General features: G+C 42.6%; 1 protein-coding gene across 7 annotated transcripts in view; it reads right to left on the reverse strand.

Moving 5' to 3' along the window:
- ARID1B (AT-rich interaction domain 1B) overlaps nt 1–23,723 on the reverse strand; it is a 488,774-nt gene that overhangs the window by 433,609 nt on the left and 31,442 nt on the right. For all 7 annotated transcript variants that reach the window (XR_013233491.1, XM_077348882.1, XM_077348907.1 and 4 more), the window contains exon 2: nt 5,517–5,711. Coding sequence is in view for 6 of the 7 variants with exons in the window: in XM_077348882.1 (XP_077204997.1) it covers nt 5,517–5,711 (195 nt within the window). In the remaining variant the exon portion in view is untranslated. The remainder of the gene's footprint in view (nt 1–5,516; nt 5,712–23,723) is intronic.

Consider the following 23,723-nt stretch of genomic DNA (forward strand, 5'->3'; position numbering starts at 1 on the left):
AGACATGCTGCTGGTTTGCTTGAATAGACATCGAGCACTATACCCCCTACTTCACCAAGCACACATACTTAAGAATAGCATGACAGTGAGGCGAGGTCACTAAGTGGTAGAGAATATTCTTCTGACCAAAAGCAAATTCAAAATAATTTTTGCTCTTTCTTTGGCCTGGTTTGACCTCATTTGTCCACCACACAGAAGCTCTTCAATGTTCCATGAACATTTGTAGGGCACAGCCTGTCTTCTCACCAATAGTTATAGCTTCCTCTTCCTATCACATGACTCTGATGTCACAGGACTTCCTGTCACATTCCTGCACATCAGTGGGCTCTATGCTATCACCGGGTAATACATTTGGATCAAGAGTGTGTAAATATTGAAGACTACTGCTCTTGTTGCTGTTGTTGTTAGGTGCGAAGTCGTGTCCGACCCATCGCGACCCCATGGACAATGATCCTCCAAGCCTTCCTGTCCTCTACCATTCCCCGGAGTCCATTTAAGTTTGCACTGACTGCTTCAGTGACTCCATCCAGCCACCTCATTCTCTGTCGTCTCTTCTTCTTTTGCCCTCAATCACTCCCAGCATTAGGCTCTTGTCCAGAGAGTTTCTCAAGAGACAAATAAGATGCTCTGGTATTCCCATCTCTTTAAGAACTTGCCACAATTTGTTGTGCTCTACACAATCAAAGGCCTTAGCATAGTCAGTGAAGCAGAAGTAGATGTTTTTCTGGAACTCCCTAGCTTTCTCCATGATCCAGCATATGTTGGCAATTTGATCTCTAGTTCCTCTGCCTCTTCGAAATCCTGCCTGTACTTCTGGAAGTTCTCAGTCCACATATTGCTGGAGCCTAGCTTGTAGGATTTTGAGCATAACTTTGCTAGCATGAGAAATGAGTGCAATAGTGCGGTAGGTTAAACATTCTTTCGCATTGCCCTTCTTTGGGATTGGAATGTAAACTGACCTTTTCCAATCCTGTGGCCATTGTTGAGTTTTCCAAATTTGCTGGCATATTGAGTATAGCACTTTTACTCCATCATCTTTTAAGATTTGAATAGTTCTACTGGAATTCTGTCACCATCACTAGCTTTATTGTTGCTCAGACTTCCTAAGGCCCACTTGACTTCACATTCCAGAATGTCTGGCTCCAGGTCAGTAACTACCCAACCATGGTTATCAGGGATGTTAAGCTCGCTCTTGTATAGTTCCTCTGTATAATTTTTTCCACCTTTTTAAATCCCTTCTGCTTCTGTGAGGTCCCTACCATTTTGTTCCTACTACTGCTCTATTATGAGACTAATCATGTAAGTAGAAGCCCAGCTATTTTAAGTCCCTCCTTGTGTGTACTGAGTCTGAGCACAGGAAGCAAAAGGAAGACATTCATAATGTAGTATTCCAGGTGCTGTTATTGAAATTTTAAAGCCATAAAGCATGGGACCAGCATACCTTAAAAACTGCCTGCTCCTATATGAACCTGTCCATCTACTCTGGTCTTCTGCAGAGGCCCTGCTTCAAGTACGCTTGCCAGCTGAGACTAAAATCAAGTGGCGACCTGAGAAAAAGCTTTCTTGGTCATGGCACTGAAACTTTGGAACTCCTTCCTTAAGAGGATCTGACTATCTCTCTATCATATTCCAGTAGGTGAGGTATGTTTCACATTTGTATGGAGACAGTTTGGGCCAGCAGCAAATGGTGTGATGGGAGCCACTGATCACTGACTGTTTTATTTCTCCTATGTTTTTGTTAACTACAACTGAATTCGAGGGGATTAATGGGCTGCTTTGAGAAAGAATTATCCTATGTGTATATTTGGATGTGTGACACAGTTTACTAATTCAACAGAATTAATTTTTGCTTTATATTGCTACTGTCACGATGGAAGTTTATAGTCTGAGGAAGAGTGCTTGCCCTCGAAAGCTCACACCCTAAATAAACCTTTGTTAGTCTTAAAGGTGCCACTGGACTCTGATTTTACAGTAGGTGAGGTGTTGTTTTGTTTGACATTTCCCCACTGTCATTGGCCCTCCCACTCTGTTGCTGTTTGGTGTGTTTCTATGTTCTACTGAATTATTTAAATATTCAATATACACTTACATTTTAAATACTGTTTTAACATCTTGAAGTTGTACTATTAAAATATTTTAATGTTTTTATGTTCACTGCTTTGGGGACCCTATCTGGGTAGAAAGGCAGCATACGCAAGTTTTAAGTATCTATTCAGTTGTTCTTAAATATTGGTTTTACTGTATGTCCCAATACATTTACACAACAAAATGTAGTTCTAGTATATTAAATACATAAGGATATACAGAGAATGCTAAGCAACAATTTCGGATGATAAAACTAATAAAATATTGCATTTATTGTCATAAATGTGACAAAGTGGTGTGCTGGCCTTTCAAGTAAGGATGCAGGCTGTCCCCAGCTTTCAGAAAACTGGCCACCCTGATTTGCTGACAGCAGAACTTTACCCAGGGCCATGAAAAGGCCATGAAAGGTTCTTCTTCCTTCCAAAGAAGGAAGGAACTGTGAGACTTCAGTCAAGATTCACTGGCCACACAATATCAGCATGTGTGCAACACTGAATCTTAATGAGTGAGAGCACAAAAGTTTTAAATAATATGAAATTAGTTGACTTTAAAAATCTTTTATCTATTTCTTTTTGCTTCTATGGTTGTAAATTTGCACACATTAATCCCATTAGCTTGTGAATGTGCAACATAATGGTGCAGGGAACTGAAGAAGCTTAATATATTTGGCCTGGTTTTCAAAACTATTGAATACACATTACTCCAGTGTCAATATGCACGCAAATAAAATAAATCAAATAGATCTGGCTTTCCAAACATGGATAGGATGACTGTAACTTTAATAACTACTTTACCACCACTACCACCCCCCCCCCCCAGTGACATTTTTCCTGACTGGGCTTACTTTTATTTACAATGAGAAATGGTGTGCAGTGAGACAAATATGATAGTAAGTTCTGAATCTCTCTCTGTCTGTCATTCATCAACTTCAAACCACTTCCAATCAAACTTTATAGCTCTGGAGCAGACTAGTGTTCTAACACACAGGTCAGCTACATTCACTTCTAGTTAGGGTCCAAGTGATAGAATGTTGGCAGGAGCAACCTGTCATGCAGAAATGAGAAAATCTGCCCCAGGGCATGGTTAGAAGGTACATGATACTGCGAGTTAGGCACTGTGTGCATGAGTGATTTTTCTGGGAATCCTATGACTGCCACCTTGAGTTCCAAAATGGGAGAAAGGCAGGCTATAAAAGCAACAAATGCTCTATTCAGCTTAATTATTGATAGTCCCACAGATCCTTTACAGATTTGAATCAGTTTAATCTATTTGTTTTCTGGACAGAAGTTTTAAGAGCAAGCCCAAACATTCGGCTTCATAATATTGTCATTTTGTGGAACACTTCAAAATCAGAACAGAACGCTTCTGTCTTTAGCAAGTAGATGCTCTGCCTTACAGTGGGGTCTATATTATGCAGGGGTCCTGTCAAGCACATATGATGTGCCTGTTGTAATTCAAGTGGCCAGTTAGTAGAATTATGTCAAATTTCTGAAGACAGAGTGGAATTTAAATCCCTATCCCTAAATAAATAAAATAAATGAATTCCAGGAAAAGCTGACTAGAGTGGAGGGAGAAATCTTTCAAGATTCTTTTGTCTACTAAATCTTGATTAGAATAGTTGAAACTGTTTGGTATCTTCCACAAGAAGTAACATACACCTACATGTACGTGTCCTTACTTTTCACACTAAAAACTGGCTGAATTGTATATAATTATGGGGAAAATCAACAACTTTTAAAATTTAATCATATTATAGATTTTTGATTTGCAAGAATGAAATCATCATTATCTCTTTGAGAAAATTACTTTTCTCAATTTTCCCCCCAACATTATTTATAAGTTATTAAATTATCTACACATTTTTACGACATTTTTGGAACATAAACAAGTCACTGTTAATAGTAAGAATTATTATTATAATTACTGTAATAGCAACAACCTTCAAACTCATATTCTAAAATCTGAATCCTTTATTAAAAGATGATAAATACACAAGTAATTGCTTTAGTTCACTAGAGAGTCACAAAGTAAGACCGTGCTCTTCTGGAGCTTGTCCAAAGCCAACTCATTTGTAGATGTTGATGTCTATGATATCCATTCAAATAAAAATTCACTGTTGTAATTATTGTTTTGTTACTTCCCCAAAGAGTACTACTAGTCATAATCATACTGTTTCTCAGCCTATTATATTTATGTTGCAGAAGGACAGACAGGGCTAGAAGCCAACCGCTGTGCCAGATCACTGCCTACTGATCTATACCTTACAACCCAAAAGCTACCCATCCCAATCCACTACAATTAGAGTGCAATTCACAACTGAAAATGCAATCTTAATCTTAAAACACAGTAAAATCCCTTTTCAAAAACAAAGAGCATATTTTGTTAAATTTACAGTGGCTCTATTTAAGTCAACAAGTAGAGACTCTCTGTATTCCTCTTTGCTTCAAAATAACTGTTGGGTAAAAAAAAAACTTTAACATTATTGTTATTATTATCATTATTATTATTCTTATTATTATTTCCATTTATTTCCCACCACTCCCAAATGGCTCGTGGCGGATTACAGTGTCTTAAAACCCCATTAAAACTCCCATTAAAAGACTTATATGGATTAGCCACACTGTAGTACGCCTAAATAAGTTGCATGTCACAAATCAACCATGCTGGCCTTCTCCAAGCGACTAAGCTCCATGATGCAATCCTGGCAACCATGAAGTCCATACTAAATAGTCCAATTTGTTCCACAACTACAGTAAATATTCTCCGTACAGTAATACAGGCTTATATTTATTCAACACGTATGGTCCATGTTTTCAAAAGATGAAACACTGTACCTCAGCAAAACAGTGAATGTATAGTTACAATCTAATTAGCCACTTGTTGAATATTCTAAACCACAGTAACAGATATACTGGCATGGCAGATCATTATTTTCTATCTTTGTCATATTTAACATCGAATAATAAAGGGAAATTAATTTTAGTTAGCAGTGTGTACAAAGAAAATACTGTTTTCTTTTCACTATCAATACAGCCGTGTGTTAGCAACAGAACACAAGCTTTAATAACAAGCCTGATCAGAGATTTACAAGCACAGTCTCTGGGTAGCTTTCATCTATTATACCTGTTCAAAAAACAATGACTACATCTTTGCTAATGTATGCTGAGAATATAAATAATTAACCCTCTGAGATATGCCACAAAAAATCAAACGAGAATAACAGAGATCCATTCAGCCCACACATCGTGTCTGTACACATGTGTGCATGTTTAAAAGAACAGCTTTGTTTGAAAAAATAGGACGTCTTCTCAGACTAGTCAATATTGTTCTTACTTCAGTTTCTCTTTTGTGGCTTGGATATCATTAAAGGAAATTAACCCCACTCTTCTGACACACAATAAAGGAATGGTGCATGGAATCTCTCCACTAACCTGTTGCTGTGGATACTGCAATCCTCCCATGGAACCTGGAGTCCGGGTCTGCATACTCATTGGATACCGTTGTGATCCTGGAGGTCCATATGACTGCCCTGGATATGGACTGCTTGGCTGTGTCTGGGTGTGAGGGTTGTTGCCCACTGCATACAACTGAGGCCTTTTCATTACCATTGGATCCATTGGGTTGCCCTACCAATGAAAAAGCATATAGACATATTAAATATCCTGCATGAAGAACTGTAATTGTTAAATGTATTTCAAACTGCTACTTTGAAATCAGGTTTTAAAACTTCAACACACAAAAAAAAGCTGTAGAATGATTTGTGATTTATATATATTATATTATCATTATAAAACTACAATCCAGAAGAGGTGTTTATAATGGTCAAAATCTTCCAGCCTATATAATTAACACATATGCATGCCTAGTTCCTCCCGAACAGATTATGCCTGTATATTCTAACTACACTGCTTTCTTACAGTTTTTCTTTACAAATCCATAAGAAAATAAGACATGATTGCAGTTCAAATGACTTTTCTGATTTTTTGGTAGCTCAGTTTCATAAAATAATAAATAAGATTTCATTTTCCTTGCTATGTATTATATAGTGTCCTTATTGTTGTTAGTTGTGACGTTGTGTCCAACTCATTGCGACCCCATGGACAATGATCCTCCAGGCCTTCCTGTCCTCTACCGTTCCCCGGAGTCCTTATACTCACTACTAAATTGAGGTGGGTATCTGACAAAGTGGTGCATGCATATGGAAGCTTATACCTTGAATAAAACTGTTGGTCTTAAAGGTGCCACTGGACTCAAACTCACTGCTAAAGTTACCCATGATAAAGAGACACACATGACTGTACAGAACTACTAAGGTTCTGAACAACATAAACTATTCAGACATCTCACAAGCACTGGACTATAGCATGCAATCCTTTCCGGAAATATCAACTCATTGAACAACTAGAACAGGGGTAGTCAAACTGCAGCCCTCCAGATGTCCATGGACTACAATTCCCAGGAGCCCCCTGCCAGCATTTGACTACCCCTGAACTAGAAGGTTGGGTTCAAATGAGTAGCCATGTTGGCAAGCACTCTAAGTCTTAGTCTGAGGAAGAGTGCTTGCACTCGAAAGCTCACACCTTGAATAAATCTTTGTTGGTCTTAAAGGTGCTACTGGACTTTGATTTTAGAAGGTTATGATCACAGCTATTCAAAGAAAATGTAAAAATATCAATATGTGTTACTGGCTGTTTCCCTTTAAATTGCTACTGTTTGTAAAAGCAAAACTATCTTTTCAGCTCAGCAAATTTAAATTAGAATTTCATGTTTAGATGTGCAACATTACAAAATTAGTGAAATTCTCAAAAAAAATTGACGGTGCATATACTATTATGAAACATTATGAAAAATATTCTAAATTTACTGTTCCTCTACTGGACTTTTCTAAGGCATCTGAAGTTTTAATAATCGCACAAGATCAGAGATGGCCAACCTGTGGCTCTCCAGATGCCCATGGACTACAATTTTCAAGAGCCCATGCCAGCACTAGATCTTACCTACACTAGATCCTACAAACTGCAAAAGTTCCCATCTCCTTCCTCCAACAGCTGTCTGACACCTCTGAAAAATATGTGCTTGTCCTCATGGATACACCATAAAAAAAAATGCTGTGGGCACACAGGAGACTGTGGTAGGTATGGAGATTTTGCCTAGCAAAGGCCCCAACAGTGTAAACAGAAGTTGGGTACTTCCTTCCATAGCAGCCCCTATACTCTGTCACAGTTTGACCATGAGATTCCCATGATACATCACAGGCCTAAAACCACTGCTGGAGAAAGAGGATGTGAGAAAGATCTGCAAACTCGACCACTTATAATACATAGGATCCAGTCCCATGTACTTTAGTGTTTAGAACATGGCATTCCAAGTGAAACAGTTTTGCTGTTCTGAAAAGGTTTCTTTACACAACTGTTAGTATAGCTCAGTCTCTTCAAAATACATGAATATTCTGATTTTCTTGTATTCTATCAAAAATTGCTTATTAAACATATCAGACGCATTTCTTTCCTTAAGTTAGTAATGAACCTCATTTCTCTCATACACTGCATTTTTTCTTTCATATATTTGTTTTATTCTTGCCCAAAACTATTTTCTAATATTTCCTTTTTGTTGTATGTTCTAATAAACACTATGTATTTTTCTACAGTTTTCCTTATCTTCACCTCATTACCAGTCAATATATGATGATGATGTTATCCATTCAGTCATGTCCGACCCTCGGCGATTCTATAGGAAAGTCTTTGCCATGCGTCCCTGTCTCTTACTGCTTCTTTTAACTGGTTCATGGTTATCCCTGTATCGGCTTTGATCGTGTTGAGCAAGTGGATCCTTTGGATATAACCAACCTTTATATCACTGGGGACCAGTCAACGCTTGACAATTTTACTGAAGCCTGGGGGGGGGGGTAGTCTTTTGCTGAGGGATGTCATCGCCACCACCTGAGCCCCTGCTCCGCTTGATTTCCCACCAGCGCCCCTGGCTTCCCGTCGCCCACTGGGGGGCGCTGCTGGGGAGCTCCAGCCATAACGGCCACCAGAGAGCACCAATGATGAGCCGGCAGCAGAGTGGCAGGGCAACCCTCGAGGCAGCAGCCGGGGAGGAGGATGAGGAGCCGTGGCCTGGTACCGACTGATCTACGGACCAGTACCAGTCCCCGGACCAGGGGTTGGGGACCACTGGTCAATATGGTCTGGTCTGCAGATCTTTAGATCTGTAAATCAAGGCCACATTCAGAGAAGGAAGATTTTTCTCCAAGCTTGGGGACCCTTCCAGGTTTGCAGAAAAATCATAAAGCTTAGAAAAAATGGACGTTAAATCCCCCCTCAACCAAAGAAGCACTGTATGTACTTGGACAACATGCCTCCATTGGCTTGTGTGAAAGGGAAAGAGATGGAGTTCCTTCTATCATGGACTTAATTTCAAAATGCTTGGTCAGTCGATGCGACTCCAAGCATTACAAGAGGCAAGAAGGAGCTCCTGCCTTTCCTTTTCAAACTAGGCATCTGTGAAAAAAAACTGTATGTTCTGGATTTGGGTATATTGGACCCAGATTTGGGTATATTGGACCCAGAAAATAATGGTATTTCCAGTGATCCCTTCTGATCCCTTTCATTTGGAAGGGGGGGAGTGAAAGGGAGGGTTTAAATGGTTGTTAGTCATATAAGATTAACAGCTGATGGGAGGACCAATTTCAGCCATTCCTCTGGATCCCTCCCACTTGGAAGTAAGGTATTTTTTCAATTTTCTTTTGTACAGGTGAAATGACTACTCACAACTACTCTGATTTTATGGTTTCTAGCATTTTCCCAAAGATAATTGATCGTAAAATTAACAGGGTTTTTTTAATCAATCTAATTGATAAAGATAAAATCCTTGATGTTTTTAAACAGAGTATCCATTGCTGATGGTGGTAACACAAACTGCGCCAAGACATGAAAGAGGTACAAAACACAAAATAGGGGCCGTTCATATAATAAAACACTAGCCACACTTAAATTAGTTTTTATGCCCTAGTCTGAAAGCTATTACTCCGCATCTGTATTTAGCACAATATTCTAGGAAACATTTCCAGCAGACAATCAGGAAACTACCTAAACTATCATTTTATAACAACCAGCCATCAATAAATTGAGATGTCTTTCACCATGCATATGAAAGACAGCAGTTACAAGGCTTCTGCTCGGCCTATGTGGGTACCAGTAATGTGAATTTTCAAGAAAATATAAATTGGACAATTTCTGGAAAACCTTCTGACAGAGAATCATGATATTTATGTTTATTTAACCTCAAGCCATGGAAACTATTAAACTAATTTTAGGACACCAAAATAATAATACATGGTATGACAAGATCATCTATTGCCATCACTTTCTACAGAATTTGAGTTTCAGATATAGAGTTTTAGCATTAGCCTTGATTTGAATTGTATAATGAATCAGGCAAAGTCTTAATTTGATATTTTATTTCTTCCAATTTACTAATTTATAAAACATATATATGTTTTATTGAGCAAACTCAATTGAGCAAACACAATTGAGCAAACTCTATTGAGCAATTAATAGGGATAATCATCTTATTTTTATTTTTTATTTATAATTTGATTTGTATACTACTGCTCCCTGGCAAGCTGGCTCACAGAGGTTCACAATATACATATAAAATAAAACAATTCACTATTAATATATGTGTATATATATCCTTATCCATGGTTCCTCTATATCAGTGGTCCTCAAACTACACCCTGCATGCCACATGTGACCCGCCGGGGACATTTATCCGGCCCGCTGGGTGTTTTTGCTGCCACTGTCTGTCCTGCTCAGCAGCCGATTCATCCCAAGCGTATGTGTGGAATGTGTGCTCCGACTCCCCTCCTTCTCTCTGTCTCTCAAGTCTCACAGCATGCATGCCATCAGGGCAATCCAGGACCCACCGAGCCTATATAAGGCACCATATGTGTGGGTCCCGGGCCTCTTGCCCAGGACACCATGGACAGTGGAGAGGTCAAGTTGGAGGTCATTCCCACCCCACCCCACCCTGGCCTGGCTGCAGGTGGGGATTGATGGCCCATGGGGGGGGGGCTGGAGCCTGAGGCTACCTCAGAATGGAGTGCTGGCCTCGGAGATGGTGGGGCTCAAAGGGTTTGTGCCCTACTACTCTCTCTTTCAGGCAGTGCCCACACATTGTGCCTCGCCATGTCAGTGCTGGTGGAACGCGAGTGCAACGGGGTTGCTAGCCCATACCGCAGAGCTCTTTCGGAGAGGTGGGCTCACCGCACCAGGTAACAGGCAAGTGTTGGTGCAGCCCAGCCAGGGTCAGCCGCCAGGAGAGCGGTTGGTTTGGAGCCACAGAGCTGAGACTCACAATTTCTCCCGCACTCCCACCCGAGAGGCTCAATTGACATAGAGGGGTAAGTGCAGAAGCGAGCCTGCAGCCTTCCAGTTTTCTTCTAGCTTTGCAGAGCCGGGGGAAGGGACTCGAGGCTGAGGTCGTCATCTCAGGGGAAGAGCAGAGCGTTGCCCTTTGAACCAGTCAGCTTACAGGTTTTTTGCCGCCCCACCCCCATTCGTACAACAGACTTTCAAGCTCAATGGGTGCTGGCTCAAGCCCAGAACACCTCAGGACAGGCAGGCTTGGCAGCCAGGAGAGGGTGAGTTGGGAGGTGGCCTTTCCTGGACAGTAGTTGGAAGGGCAGCTGACTTGGATCCATGAAAATTAGGGTCATGGAAATCTCCCCCCCCCCCCGGATTCTGGGGACATTGAGGGGCTGCTCCATGGAGGTGACTGTGCGGGTGGGCTGGATTTCCCTCCCCCCTGCTTCGTAGCTGCAGGGGGAGGGGGATTGGAAGTTTGGCACAGCTGCTAAGAGCGGGATCCAGCAGCCACTGGGCACCCCCCCTTTTTTTTCCTGGATCCTTTTGGGCAAATGTTGGATGCAGGGGAGCTGGACTACCCCCCCCCCCAGGTTCTCAAGAGCCAGGACATTCAATATGAGGAGCAGGAATAAACATTTTGGGAGGGCAGCTACATGAGATCTTGCAGGCATGCTTTCCAAAACCTTCTCTTGAGCCAGGATGTGGGGGTTATCAGGTGGCCCGACAGCTACATGGCAGCTGGGTCACCTTTGCTTTTCATAGCATTGCAAGCTGTTCCTCTGCAGTATCATCGGGGCTCTCTCAATCTCACCTACCTCACAGGGTGCCTCTTGTGGGGAGCTGAAAGAGAAGGCAATTGGATGCTGCTTTGAGACCCCTTCTGGTAGAGAAAAGCAGCATATAAGAACCAACTCCTCTACAACAGCTTTTAGCATTCAGAGCAGTCAGCAAGTCCATGACAGAACTTATCATTGGAAGCAGATCTCCCAGATTTAACTCACTGCCTGACTGTAGCAGCCAGTGCATTGGGAGGTAGAGAAGCTCACATTTTGTCAGAGCGGGCAAGTTGAGCAGGTCTTGAGGTGGCACCGGGATAGTACACACGTAGCTCCTCTGGAGCATAGAGTTGGAATTTGTTCATAGTTTAAAAAAAAAAAAAAAAACTATAGCCCGGCCCTCCAACAGTGTGAGGGACAGTGAACTGGCCCCTTGTTTTAAAACTGTGAGGACCCCTGCTTTATATATTTGTGAAACAGCCCTGCCAGACCGAACACAAGCCCTCATTCCCTCCTATTGCTACTGCTGCAAGGGAGGCAGAGAGAGACACAGAGACAGCTGCCCCAAGCTGCTGACAAATTCCTGCTTCCCTCCTAAGAATGAGCCCTCATTAAATGCTATGGCTCCTGCTGCCATGAGAGACACAGAGAGAGCTGCTACTGCTGCGACGGAGGGAGAGAGAGACAGAGACAGAAAGCTGCCCCAAACTGTACACCAGCCCTGCTTCCCTCCTAAGAATGAGCCCTAATTACCTTCTATGCCTTCTGCTGCGAGGCACACCGAGAGACACACAGCGAGAGGGAGAGAGAGACACACATAGAAAGATCTGCACCTCCTGGTGTTTCCTGGTTCCTAGCACCCATTGCATTCCTGGTTGCAATGGGCTTTCTTGTTAGTATATATATAAATTAAAATAAAACATCAAGCATAAAACAATCATACCATAATCACATCCTAAAATTCCCCAAATAACAACATCAAGGCAGCAGCTATAAGTAGGGTTGTGTGCTGTGGCATCCAAAGCGGCTGTTCCAGGCCAAACCAGCCAGCGCCACTCCGAGTGTGTGTGTGGGGGGGGGAGAGGTGCAGGTGCCAGTGCGTTAGTCGGCGCGCACACAGGCATGGAGCTCCACACCTGTGTGCATCCCCAGGGTAGCACACCAGCGCCCACACCTTCTCTCCCCCCCCCACAGCGCGGAGCTAACTGTGTTAGCCAGGAACGGCAACTTCAGATGCCGCCGCACACCACCCTAGTTATAAGCTAGTGCCCCCCAACCTCTAAAGCTGTTGACCCATAGGCTGGAGCAATTGGAAATAGTAATAACAAAGGGTGGCTCAAATAGTGGTTCTAGGTCAGTCTAATACCTAACCTAGAAACCGGGGAGGAGGCTGATATCCCCTGTACTCATCATGCCCAATCTCAAGCAAATGCCTGGCAGAACAGCTCCGTCTTGCCGGCCCTGCAGAATCCAGAGAGTTCTGACAGGACTCACAGCTATTCAGGGAGCTCATTCCATCAGGTAGGGGCCAGGACTGAAAAGGCCTGGCCCTGGTTGAGGCCAGGCGCACTTCCTTGTCCCTCAGGACCACCAGCAAATTCATACACAAAGAGCAGAGAGCCTTGCAGGGGAATAGGGAGGTAAGCAGTCCTGCAGATAAGTAGGACCCAAGCCACGTATAGCCTTAAAACATTAATTACTGTTTTGAAACTGATCAGGTTGTCCATTATTGGATTGTCAGTAGCATCCATTCACTGCTGTTAGTTCTGAAATAATCTTTAGAAATGAAAATCTTTCCACAAAAAATATGCAAATTTTCCATTTTTTACCCTACAGTTTCTAAGTGCTACTTCAAGACTTATTCTCAGTGAAAGTTGTCACCAGTCTATATATAGTAGGTACTCATCAATATCCCAGCATCTATTGTACTGGTAAAAAATGACTGTAAACAGTGTTTTTGTAATCAATACATGCAAATATTTTAAAAGATGGTGATACATGTCCAATATTATGAAGTAACTGCACACAAATGTTAGGTATTCACACAGCCCTTCCTCATCACAAATCAGTTACCTACCACTTTATTCAATGGGCCATATTGCTGTTCTGCACTGGCTATCCATGTGTTTTTAAGCAAAATTCAGAGTGCTGTGTCTAACCTTTAAAATCCTAAATAGCTTCTTGCCAAGGTACTTGAAAGATTGCCTTCTTCCATACTGACCAACCTGACACCTAACATCTGCCTCACAAACCCTGCTTTTTGTGCACCTACCTTCAACCGTGTATGTGGGAGGGGGTGGTGGTGGCAACAAACCAAGACAGGGCTTTTTAGTAGTGGCACCTTGCATATGGAATGTGCTTCCCCTTGAGGTTCACCTGGCACCTACGTTACTTTCTTTATGTGCCAGGTCCAAAAATTTCTATTCATCCAGGCTTTTAATTAAAGGGTTATTTTTTAAACCCTATTTTAGCCTGGAAAATGTCAGTGATCTGCATCTATGGTCTTTATTTATATTGGGCTGGGTTTTTTAATTTATTTATTATTTAAATTTATTGCCCGCCTTTGCCCAAAGGCTCAAGGGATGCTGGATTTATAATATTTAATTTGTTGTTATTATTTTGTAAGCAACCTCAGTGGATTCTAAATAAATACAATCTCAGACTTCAGCTAGATTGTCAGAAACAAACAGAGGTTTAGTCACAATGGGTATAAATCTAGCTGATTGTCATGCTTATGCATGAGAAGAAACCCAGTCCAGTTCTGGACAACAATGTATATCTTTAATAAATATGTATGTCAATTTCTCAAATCTATGGGGAAGACAAAAAGAAAAAAAAGGAAGTGTGTGTATTGTAGAAATACTGGTAGTTTTAAATAATCTTAATTATACAGTTAATTACTTTAAAGACTACAATCCATTTCAGCAGGAAAATCACATATTTAACAGGATACAGGATAGAACCTTTAAAAACCCTACTGTACTGTTAACTGACTTGAAAGACATAAACTATGATTACACATTCAAAACAAAGACATACTATAAAACAGATTCTTTACTGCAATATTTTAATAGTCCTTCACTAATTAAAATGTGTCTGTGTGTAAATTGTTGCCAAGTTACAGTCAACCTATAGTGACCTCATGGGAGCTTCAAGACAAGTGATTAAGCAAAGGTGGTTTGCCATTGTTTTCTACTTTGGTGATCTCCCATCCAAATACTGACACTGCTTAGCTTCTGAAGTTTGAATACATCAGGCTAGACTATACCATTCCACATACCATCATTATAGAATTATGTATTATAAAAAATACCATCCAGAGACTATGTTGTATCCATTCAGCTGAAATACTTTAAGTTATTTGGATGTGCATCCCACCTTGTGACCAAATAGTTTTCAAAGCAGGTTACTATTTTCTTCCGTAAGTCAATATTTTTTTCCTTCAGTTCCTCCAGCCCTATATATTCACATAAACACACATGAAGCAGCTTTATACTGAATCAGACCACTAGTCTTTCAAGGTAAGTATAATCTACTCAGACTGGCAACTCACATCCAGGGACTCAGAGACTCACCTACTGCCTGGCCCTTTGAACTGCATATGCCAGGGTTTGATCCCTGGATCTTCTGCATGCAGAGCAAAGTATCTACCACTGGGCCATTGTTCCTTACCCAATATTCTGCCTTGTCATTCATAGCAACTTGACCCATTTCACTGATACTATAGTTTCTATAAGAGATCTGTTGTTCTAGTTGCACTGAATGGGCTATTATTCTGTGATCATCTAAAGATGCAATTGTTTGTGGAAATATGAAATTGGGACCTTTTTTCGGTACTCTGTTTCTTTAATTCAAAATACAGCTGTCCACAAAAGAAGGTTAGTTTTTGTACCCCTATTTTTACTCCCAGAAGGAATTTCAAAGCAGCTTACAATTATCTTCCCTTCCCTTTCCCACAACAGACACCGTCTGAGGTACGTGGGGATGAGAGAGCTCTGACAGAACTGCTCTGTGAGAACAGCTCCAACAGGACTGGTTCAACAGCTCAAGGTCATCCAGCTGGCTACATGTGAAGGAGTGGGGACTCAAACCTGACTCTCCAGATTAGAAACCACTGCTCTTAGCCACAACACCAAGCTGGTTCCTAGGAAGCCACTACATTCAAAATAACACTTTCCCAACCTTGCATTATAAAAAGGGGCTGCTTTTATTTTGCACTACCTGAATTTTCCTTTAATATTTTTAAATGTTACAATCAGCCACTTTCTAGCTATGTATTCAGCTGTTGGATAAGCCTATTATGCCACTGAGCAAATAAATCACAACAACAACAAAAGGAATCTATTTTTAATGAACTACATACAAATTGACTCTTTATGGTACCACCAGAAGTGCAAGCAGAGGCTAAAACAACATTAAAACCCAAGAACATATATTTATCATAGCCCACTGGCCAAAGCAATCCAACATACCAACACAAGCCAACTACATACCTTAATACTGTTGGCTTTAAAGTTATTTTCTCCACAGCAACTGACTTACCACAAAGCCATGTACTAGCCAAGTTCAATTTTTTAAATTCTTATTTGGCTTCACTATTCAACTCGCCCTTCTTTTTATTTTTAACTGAAAGTGCCTGTTTCTAATTGAAATTGGAGCACCCAAACAGAAGTGTTTGTAAGGACCACATACTACAGAGAGTGACTTTTCCCATATAGGGAGAACTCCTGCACTTATTAAGGTCATCTCAGAAGATTTTTCCTTTCCCTTAGAAGTTTCAATTGGGAGATGGGGGTAATTGAAAGCCACCTTAAATTGGGAGGGAGCTCAAAAAGAGATAAAAGTATTCATAGGAAAGCAGTTATCTTTCTAGAGTCTCAAAGCGGCTTCTAATCCCTTACCTCTCCCCACAACAGACACCCTGTGAGGTAGGTGATGCTGAGGGAGCCCTGATATCACTGCTCAGAACAGCTCAATCAGTGCTGTAATGAGCCCAAGGCCACCCAGTTGGCTGCATGTGAGGGAAGCAGGAAATCAAACCCAGCTAGCCAGATTAGAAGCCACCACTTTTAACCACTACACCAAGCTGGCTAGTCAGTATTTTCCAGAAAGCAGAAGCAAAGATGTGGACAAAATTGAGAGGGTGCAAAGGAGAGCGACAAGGATGATCCAGAGACTGGGGACCAAGCCTGAAAGTCAGAGAGGCTTGGGGATATTCAGCCTGGAGGAAGCTGAGAGGGACATGATTATTCTCTTTAAGTATTTGAAAGGAGGGCAAGTGGTTCCTGTTGGCAGCAGAGGATAGGACCTGCAGTAATGGCTTTAAGCTACTTGCAGAACAATATTGACTAGATAACAGGAAAACATGTTCACAGTCGAAGTAGTTCAGCAGTGGAATTGCTATCTAAGGAAGTAGTGAGTTCTCCCTCATTGTTAGTCTTCAAGCAGCAGGTGGACAGATACTTTATCATGGATGCTTTTTGGCAGATCCTGCATTGAGCAGGGGGTTGGACTAGATGGCCTGTATAACCCTTTCAGCTCCATGATTCTATTTGCAAGTTTTATAATTTCCTGCCTCTCACAGAGCAAAACCCAAGATATATGTTTCCAGATAACACAGAATACTGCAGTTTCCAAGAGTCTTACAATATTTGCAACAAAATCTAATTAGTGGTAGGAAAGCTCACTGACTCTTGGTCCCCTCTTCCTAAGGTAGAAAACGCCTTAAGAGGAAAGAGAGACTAACTAGTGGTAGTAATAAAGGCATTCTTGCAAGCATCATCATTAACTGGGAAGGATGCTCCAGCAGGCAGAGCAGTTAATATGTGTTGTTTAGTGAGAGGTTGAGTCTTTTCAACCTGGGGGAACTGATACAGCAAATTCTCTCACATCAATACATAGCATTTGCCAATCAGAGGAGCTGATATTGTACATCAGTACTCTCTTCCATGCCTGAAGAAGGTTCTGAATCCTTAACATTAGACAAGGACCTAGCCTCAGACCCTATTCCTGGTTCATGTTTGGTGGTCCTTGAAACAAGGGGAAGGAAGCCATACTCTTTGGCTAATGAGGCTCATTTCATCAACAGGCATCACCTTAAGGCTTTCAGCAGAAATCACAATGGAATTTGGTAGCAGAATCTGGGCAGGCAGTTATGCTGATGCTTTCAGATTGAACAGAGCATGGCAACAACGTCCAACCATATCAGCATGACAATGTTACAAAAAGCAAACTGCACTGTTAAGTGTCTGGATCCTAAGCAGTCCAAAGCTACATGGTCCTCCCTCCTTTTTTCTCCTCTTTAGCTCCTCTCCTTTCTATTTATTTTATACCATCACCAGTCTGGGTAACCAGCAGAGGAGATAAGAGGGTGAGGGGGGAATTTTTAACTGTGTTTTATTATTGTATTTTATTACTGTGTTAGATTATATGTGTTATGTGGTTTTATTATTGTAAACCGCCTCAAGCCCATTATGGAGAGGGGTGGTATAATAGAAGTAATAATAATAGTACAAGTGGCATGAAGGCCATTGGATGAGGCTTCCCCATTTCCTGCTGCAGCCCATCAAGCCCCTGAAACTCTTGTCCAAAGAAGCATTCAGGAACAGTGAAGGAGGGAAAGTGGGGGACTGCAGTGTGTGTTTGTGTGGAGGGGGGTAACCTGGCAAAAATCACCTACCCCCTCCTTCCCCAATGGAAATGCCATTCCACCATTACAACCGTTATGACACAAGAAGAATGGCATGTTACAATCAAACACTATGTATTTTCCCTAAAAGAAGATGCAACAGTAGTGGTATTGGAGCTCACGCTAAAGAAGAGCATGTACAAAAATACATCTACTTTTTGTAGTCATATATTAACATAGAGGAAAAATGTATGCTGGTCATATATCTGCAGCATTTATAGCAAATTATTAATCAAGTCCCACCTGAAACAATTTGTTAAATTGATTTTAATCACTGGGCCTCTCATGTGAAGCTTTGTATAATCAGCATTTCATTTACAAAATTAATTGCCTGATTGATTCTCAAGAGGCAGTAGCTGTCATTACACTGCTGTCATAACTTTTGAGAAGGGGTGTCACAGCATGGAATTCTGACAGTATGAAAAGCATCGCTATTTAAAACTGGAGGTGGGAATAAAAACAAATGCAGTGCCTTCACCAAGTAGCTGTTCAAACTGAAAGTTGTGTGTGTTTTTTAAACAAGCATTTCCTGACAGTCTTTAGTCTAACTTGTGACTCCCCATTTTCCACTCAGTGAATTAATTTACAATTCTACTGTTCAGCATTCCTCATTGAGAAGATCTGTCAATTTAAGTCAATTATACCATGGCTTTTGGGCCGGAGTATAATGAGGTTGTTTGTAGATTGTGGGGTGGAGGGGGGTCAGATGATGAAAGGTCAGTGCTAAGATGGTCTTTTGTGCAGAAACAGACAAAGCACGGCTTTACTGACAAATTTTGTTGTCTTAAAAGACAGAATGAAAATACATATATATACAATTCTTACTTTCCCTAAGATTTGTGGCTGATGTATGTTGCAATCAAAAGTAATTAAGCTAGCTCTCTTGAGGAAGGCAGACACAGCATTAACAGGTTGACTGAAACACAATTTTTGGATACTAGTTGTTCAATATGCAACTGCAGACAGAAACACCCAGAAGAAATTATTTGAAGACTAGAATTCTTTTCTTTGGCTAAACCAATGCCCTTCTGTATTAAACTTAGATAGCAATTTTGTTTCCTTGTTTACATCTCTCTATAAACTTATAGTAGGTCATATAACTAGCATTTTTAGTAACTAGCCAAAACAAAAAACATTTTGGTAGCAGAGGGGTAGGTGAGGGGAGTTAAGTTACGTTGAGACTGCATTCCAGCCACATGTACAAAAACATTAAAACACCCTTAGTATTTTATACCAGCGGTCCGCAAGCTTTCGGCCGCTGCGGACCGCTGCTCCGTTTGCGTCGCTGCCATGCCGGCGGCCGCGGCTCCCCCTCCCGGCCCCTCCGGGCCGCCAGCAAATCGGCCGCTAAAGCGGCCAATTAGCTTGCGGCTCGGCAAGCTTCTCTTCCGTCCCCTCCTGAAACAAGAAGCTTGCCGGGCCGCGAGCTAATCGGCTGCTTTGACGGCCGATTTGCTCGCGGCCTGGCGAGCTTCTCGCTTTGGGGGGGGAGGGAAGAAGGAGCAGCGGCCCGGTGCCAAGGCCTTCGCAGCCCGGCACAGGGCCGTGGCCCGCGGGTTGGGGACCACTGTTTTATACCTCCCAACCTTTTCCAGGCATGTTTGACTAATTTTTATACTTTTCAGATGGAAGTCAAATTACTCTACTGAGTAAAAGAATCCTAAACTCTATGAAAATGCACTATTAGAGTGCTAATTAATAACTTCCCCTGAAGCTTCTAAAGATTTTCTAAACTCAATGACCAAGAAGTGATATCTGCTGGAGGGAATTTACTCATTCTTCCAGACTGCCTACAGAGCTTGTAATCTCTTAACTGAACACAGGACTTTCCACAAACAGATTCTGCCAGCACTTTTATATGTAATACTAGATTTAAAGCCCATTTTAATTGAAAATAAAATGGGCACTAGATGCCATAGGACCCGGGCCCGACTCCCAAAGGCTTCTGCGTAGGCCTGGACTGGGTCCGTGGGGCCGCAGAAGCCTTAATGCTCCCCCCCCAGCGGATGACAGAAGGCTGAAGCGGGGCCGGCGCTGGATTGGGGGGAAACGGCCTACCTGTCTCCGGCGGCGTCGTGTTCTCATGGGCCGGGAGCTGCGGGGACGCTGGTTGAGAGTGGGCCTGAGTCAGCCGGCCACTTGTCGTGTCACGGGAGTGGCAGCCAAGGCGGCGGGCCCCGGTGGCGATGGCAAGGAGAAGGCGGCGGACCCCGACGGCGAGTTAGCGGCAGCCTTCTCCCGGCTGCTGGAGCGGCCGCTCCTGCAGCCAGGAGAAGGCAGAGTTGGGCAGGTGTGCGGGTGGAAAGGAGCAGGGCCGCCGCGTCTTTGACGCGGCGGCCCTGCTCCTTTCTCCGCATCAAGGCAGAGGCAACGGCGGCCAAGGAGGCAATGGGGAGGCGTGCTTCACGCGCCTCCCCATTGCCTCCTTGGCCGCCATTGCCTCCGGCTAGATGGGGGAAAAGGAGCAGGGCCGCCGCGTCGAAGGGAACGAGTACAGGGCATGAAGGAACAAGCAGCAGTGAGGCGACAATAGGCGAGAAAGGGACTGGTTTTGGATAGAGGAGGATGAAGCAAGTTTCTTTTCCCCGCTGAGGTGCAAAGTGTGTGCATGCAGGCATGGGCTCTTAGTTCCCACCAGGTCTCTTGGCTCCACCTCCTTAGGGCTGCCCTGCACAGCAACCTTTTTTTCCTGGCCCAGCGTTTGATTAGCATCCTCGCACCATAAAAGGCCAAGGGAAAATGGAGGAGGAAAGAAGCTAAAGCCCTGATCCATAGAGGAGAAGGCTCTCATAGGGCTCCTTGAAGCACAGAGCCTGTAGCACATGTTACATGGATAAATCAGTCCGGAGAATACCAATTGAATAAGCAAACAAACCTCTAGGCCTATAACTACCCAGACTGGTATTGCCACTATTTTACTCACTATTTCAGTGGTCCCCAAATTTTGAATCACTGGGGATTGGTCAACGCTTGACAATTTTACTAAGGCCCGGCGGGGGGAGGGGGGTAGTCTTTTGCCGAGGGACGTCACTGCCGCTTGAGCCCCTGCTCCACTTGCTTTCCCGCTGGTGCCCCTGATTTTCCACCGTCCACTGGGGGGTGCTGCCAGCAGCAGCTCAGCAATGTCACGCCGAGGGGGAGCCCCAGCCATGACGACCACTGGAGAGCACCAAAGGTGAGCCGGTGGCAGAGTGGCAGGGCAGCCCCCGAGGAAGCAGCCAGGGAGGAGGATGAGGAGGAGCCATGGCCCAGTACTGACTGATCCACAGACTGGTACCGTTCCCCGGACCGGCGGTTGGGGACCATTGGTCTATTTCACACAAAGTACGTTCTTTATCAAACTGATTTTAAAACAGAATCTATGAGGCAACCCCTTACCACCAACATATTTCTGTTTGCATTAAAAGCTGAAAAGCCTGGCTATAAACTAGACTTCAAACTATTTTGAATGTCTAGGTGACATCCCTAAAAAGTTCCAGAAACAAAACCTGTACACAACTTGGGGGGGGGGATCATGTTCATGACTCTTATACATCATTTAGGCATGCAGAAAAGCATATATTTGGGATTTTTCTAAATTAATTATAATGGGAGAATACAAATATACCATTTAGCGGAATATGCACTTTAAAAAGGAAACAGTGTTTAGTTCAATCTTTTCAGTGTTTGAGGAAACAAAATTAGGAAACTGATTTATACATACCCTTACAGACACTTCATTTGCATTGAATCTTTTGTATAAAGTATCACATTACAATTCTAATTAGGTTTTAGTGAAATCTTATTTATTAAATTGCTTGTCTTATATAGGCATAGCGGCTAATTTGTTTCCAACTAAATCGTGTATCATCTGAAAAGATTATATTTCAACAGTGGAACAACACTCTGGGGAATACATTTCAGCTGGATTTTACAATTTCAAAAAACATATTAAAGAGAAAAATCACAAGGAACTAAGGGGGAGTCACTGAAGTAACCTCTCATTGCTTATGTGTTAGTTGTCACTTTTTACCTGACCTTATACCTTCAAAACACTGGTAGAAATGTAACAAGCACAGTATTTTATATCACTGAATGTACCGCTTTTCCCAGCACGGAGATTCTTGGCTGCCCAACTTAAGTGCACAACAGACCTTTTGTGAAAAACTTGTGACAATTTTAGGGTTGGAAGCTTTGGGGCAGACAACTAAGGCTGCAAACTTTTAGGTACAGAAGCCTTCTCAAGGGAGAATTCCCCCAGATACAGCTTGTCCCATTAATATGAAAACATAGTTCAACAACAAGAAATGAGAAATCATAAAGTCATCTGAAGCAAACTGGCCAAATCTCCTATTTTACAAAGCAAACCCCAGACAAGCTGGGCTTTTTAAATTCCAGTCAGACTTCTGTGAAACATGAGTGTGGGGCACGGTGGCACTGGTGCCAGTTTTCCAGCATCTGGAAAGCACGGTCACTTAGGGTTGAGCGCTTTGGTGCCCGAAGTGGCCATTCACTCCTGATACAGCCAGCGCCAAGCCGCGGAGGAGGCACATGTGTGCACGTGTGCGCCCACCGGCATGCAGACGCCCGTGCAATCCCCTCCTCCCACACAGCGCGGCACTGGCTGCGTCAGGACCGAATGGCCATTTGGGTGCCAAAGTGCCCAACCCTACCATCACTAAGCAGGATCTCTGAGGTAAGAAGGACACAGCACAGAACACATCTCACCTACCTTGCTCTGAAAGACTTTCTGAGGACAAAGGTCACACTTGAAAACCAATCAAAACCATTGCATTTCACAAACACCTCGTTTTATACAACATAAACTCAGAAATACCGTAAACATGATATTTCTATGAAAATGGGAAATACATAAAGTTTCCAATTTCCAGATTTATTTATGATATTTATATATACCGCCCTCCCCTGAGGTGCAGGACGGTGCTCAATATCTTTTGCTGTTGTCCTTTATGGTATTGGCTTATACAATAAAAAACTAGTCTGGGTACTAAACTGCTGTCTCTTGTAAGATTTCTGAAAAATATATTTTCAACAGGCCAATGTTATAAATTCATATAATGATGTCTTCCCTTCAAGGATCACTGCCTTGTCATGGCAAAGGGACTTGCGTAGCTCAGTGAAGCTATGAGCTATGCCGTGCAGGGCCACCCAAGACGGACAGCTCATAGCTGATAGCTCTGACAAAAGGTGATCCACTGGAAAAAGAAATGGCAAACCACTCCAGTATCTTTGCCATGAAAATTCTATGGACAGTACCAAAAGGCAAAACGATATGACGCCGGAAGATGAGCCCCTAAAGTCAGAAGTTGTCCAATATGCTACTGGGGAAGAGCAGATGGCTAGTACGAGTAGCACCAGAATGAGCGAAGCGACTGGGCCAAAGCCGAAAAGACGCTCAGTTGTGGAGGGAACTGGTGGTGAAAAGACAGTCCGATGCTGTAAAGACTTTTTTTCCATAAAGACTTTTTTTCCTGGAACGTCAGATCCATGAATCAAGGCAAGCTGGACGTGGTCAAACCAGAGATAACAAGACTGAACACTGACATTTTAAGAATCAGTGAACTAAAATGGACAGGAATGGGTGAATTTAATTCAGATGACCATCAGGTATACTACTGTGGGCAACAATCTCTCAGAAGAAATGGAGTAGACTTCATCATAATCAATAAAAGAGTAGGAAAAGCAGATTTGGGATACAATCCCCAAAATGACAGAATGATCTGAGTTCGAATCCAAGGCAAACCATTAAACATCACAGTAATCCAGGTCTATGCCCCAACCACTGCTGCTGAAGAGGATGAA

This window comes from Paroedura picta, chromosome 1, assembly GCF_049243985.1.
Source record: "Paroedura picta isolate Pp20150507F chromosome 1, Ppicta_v3.0, whole genome shotgun sequence".
Classification (NCBI taxonomy): Eukaryota; Metazoa; Chordata; class Lepidosauria; order Squamata; family Gekkonidae; genus Paroedura; species Paroedura picta.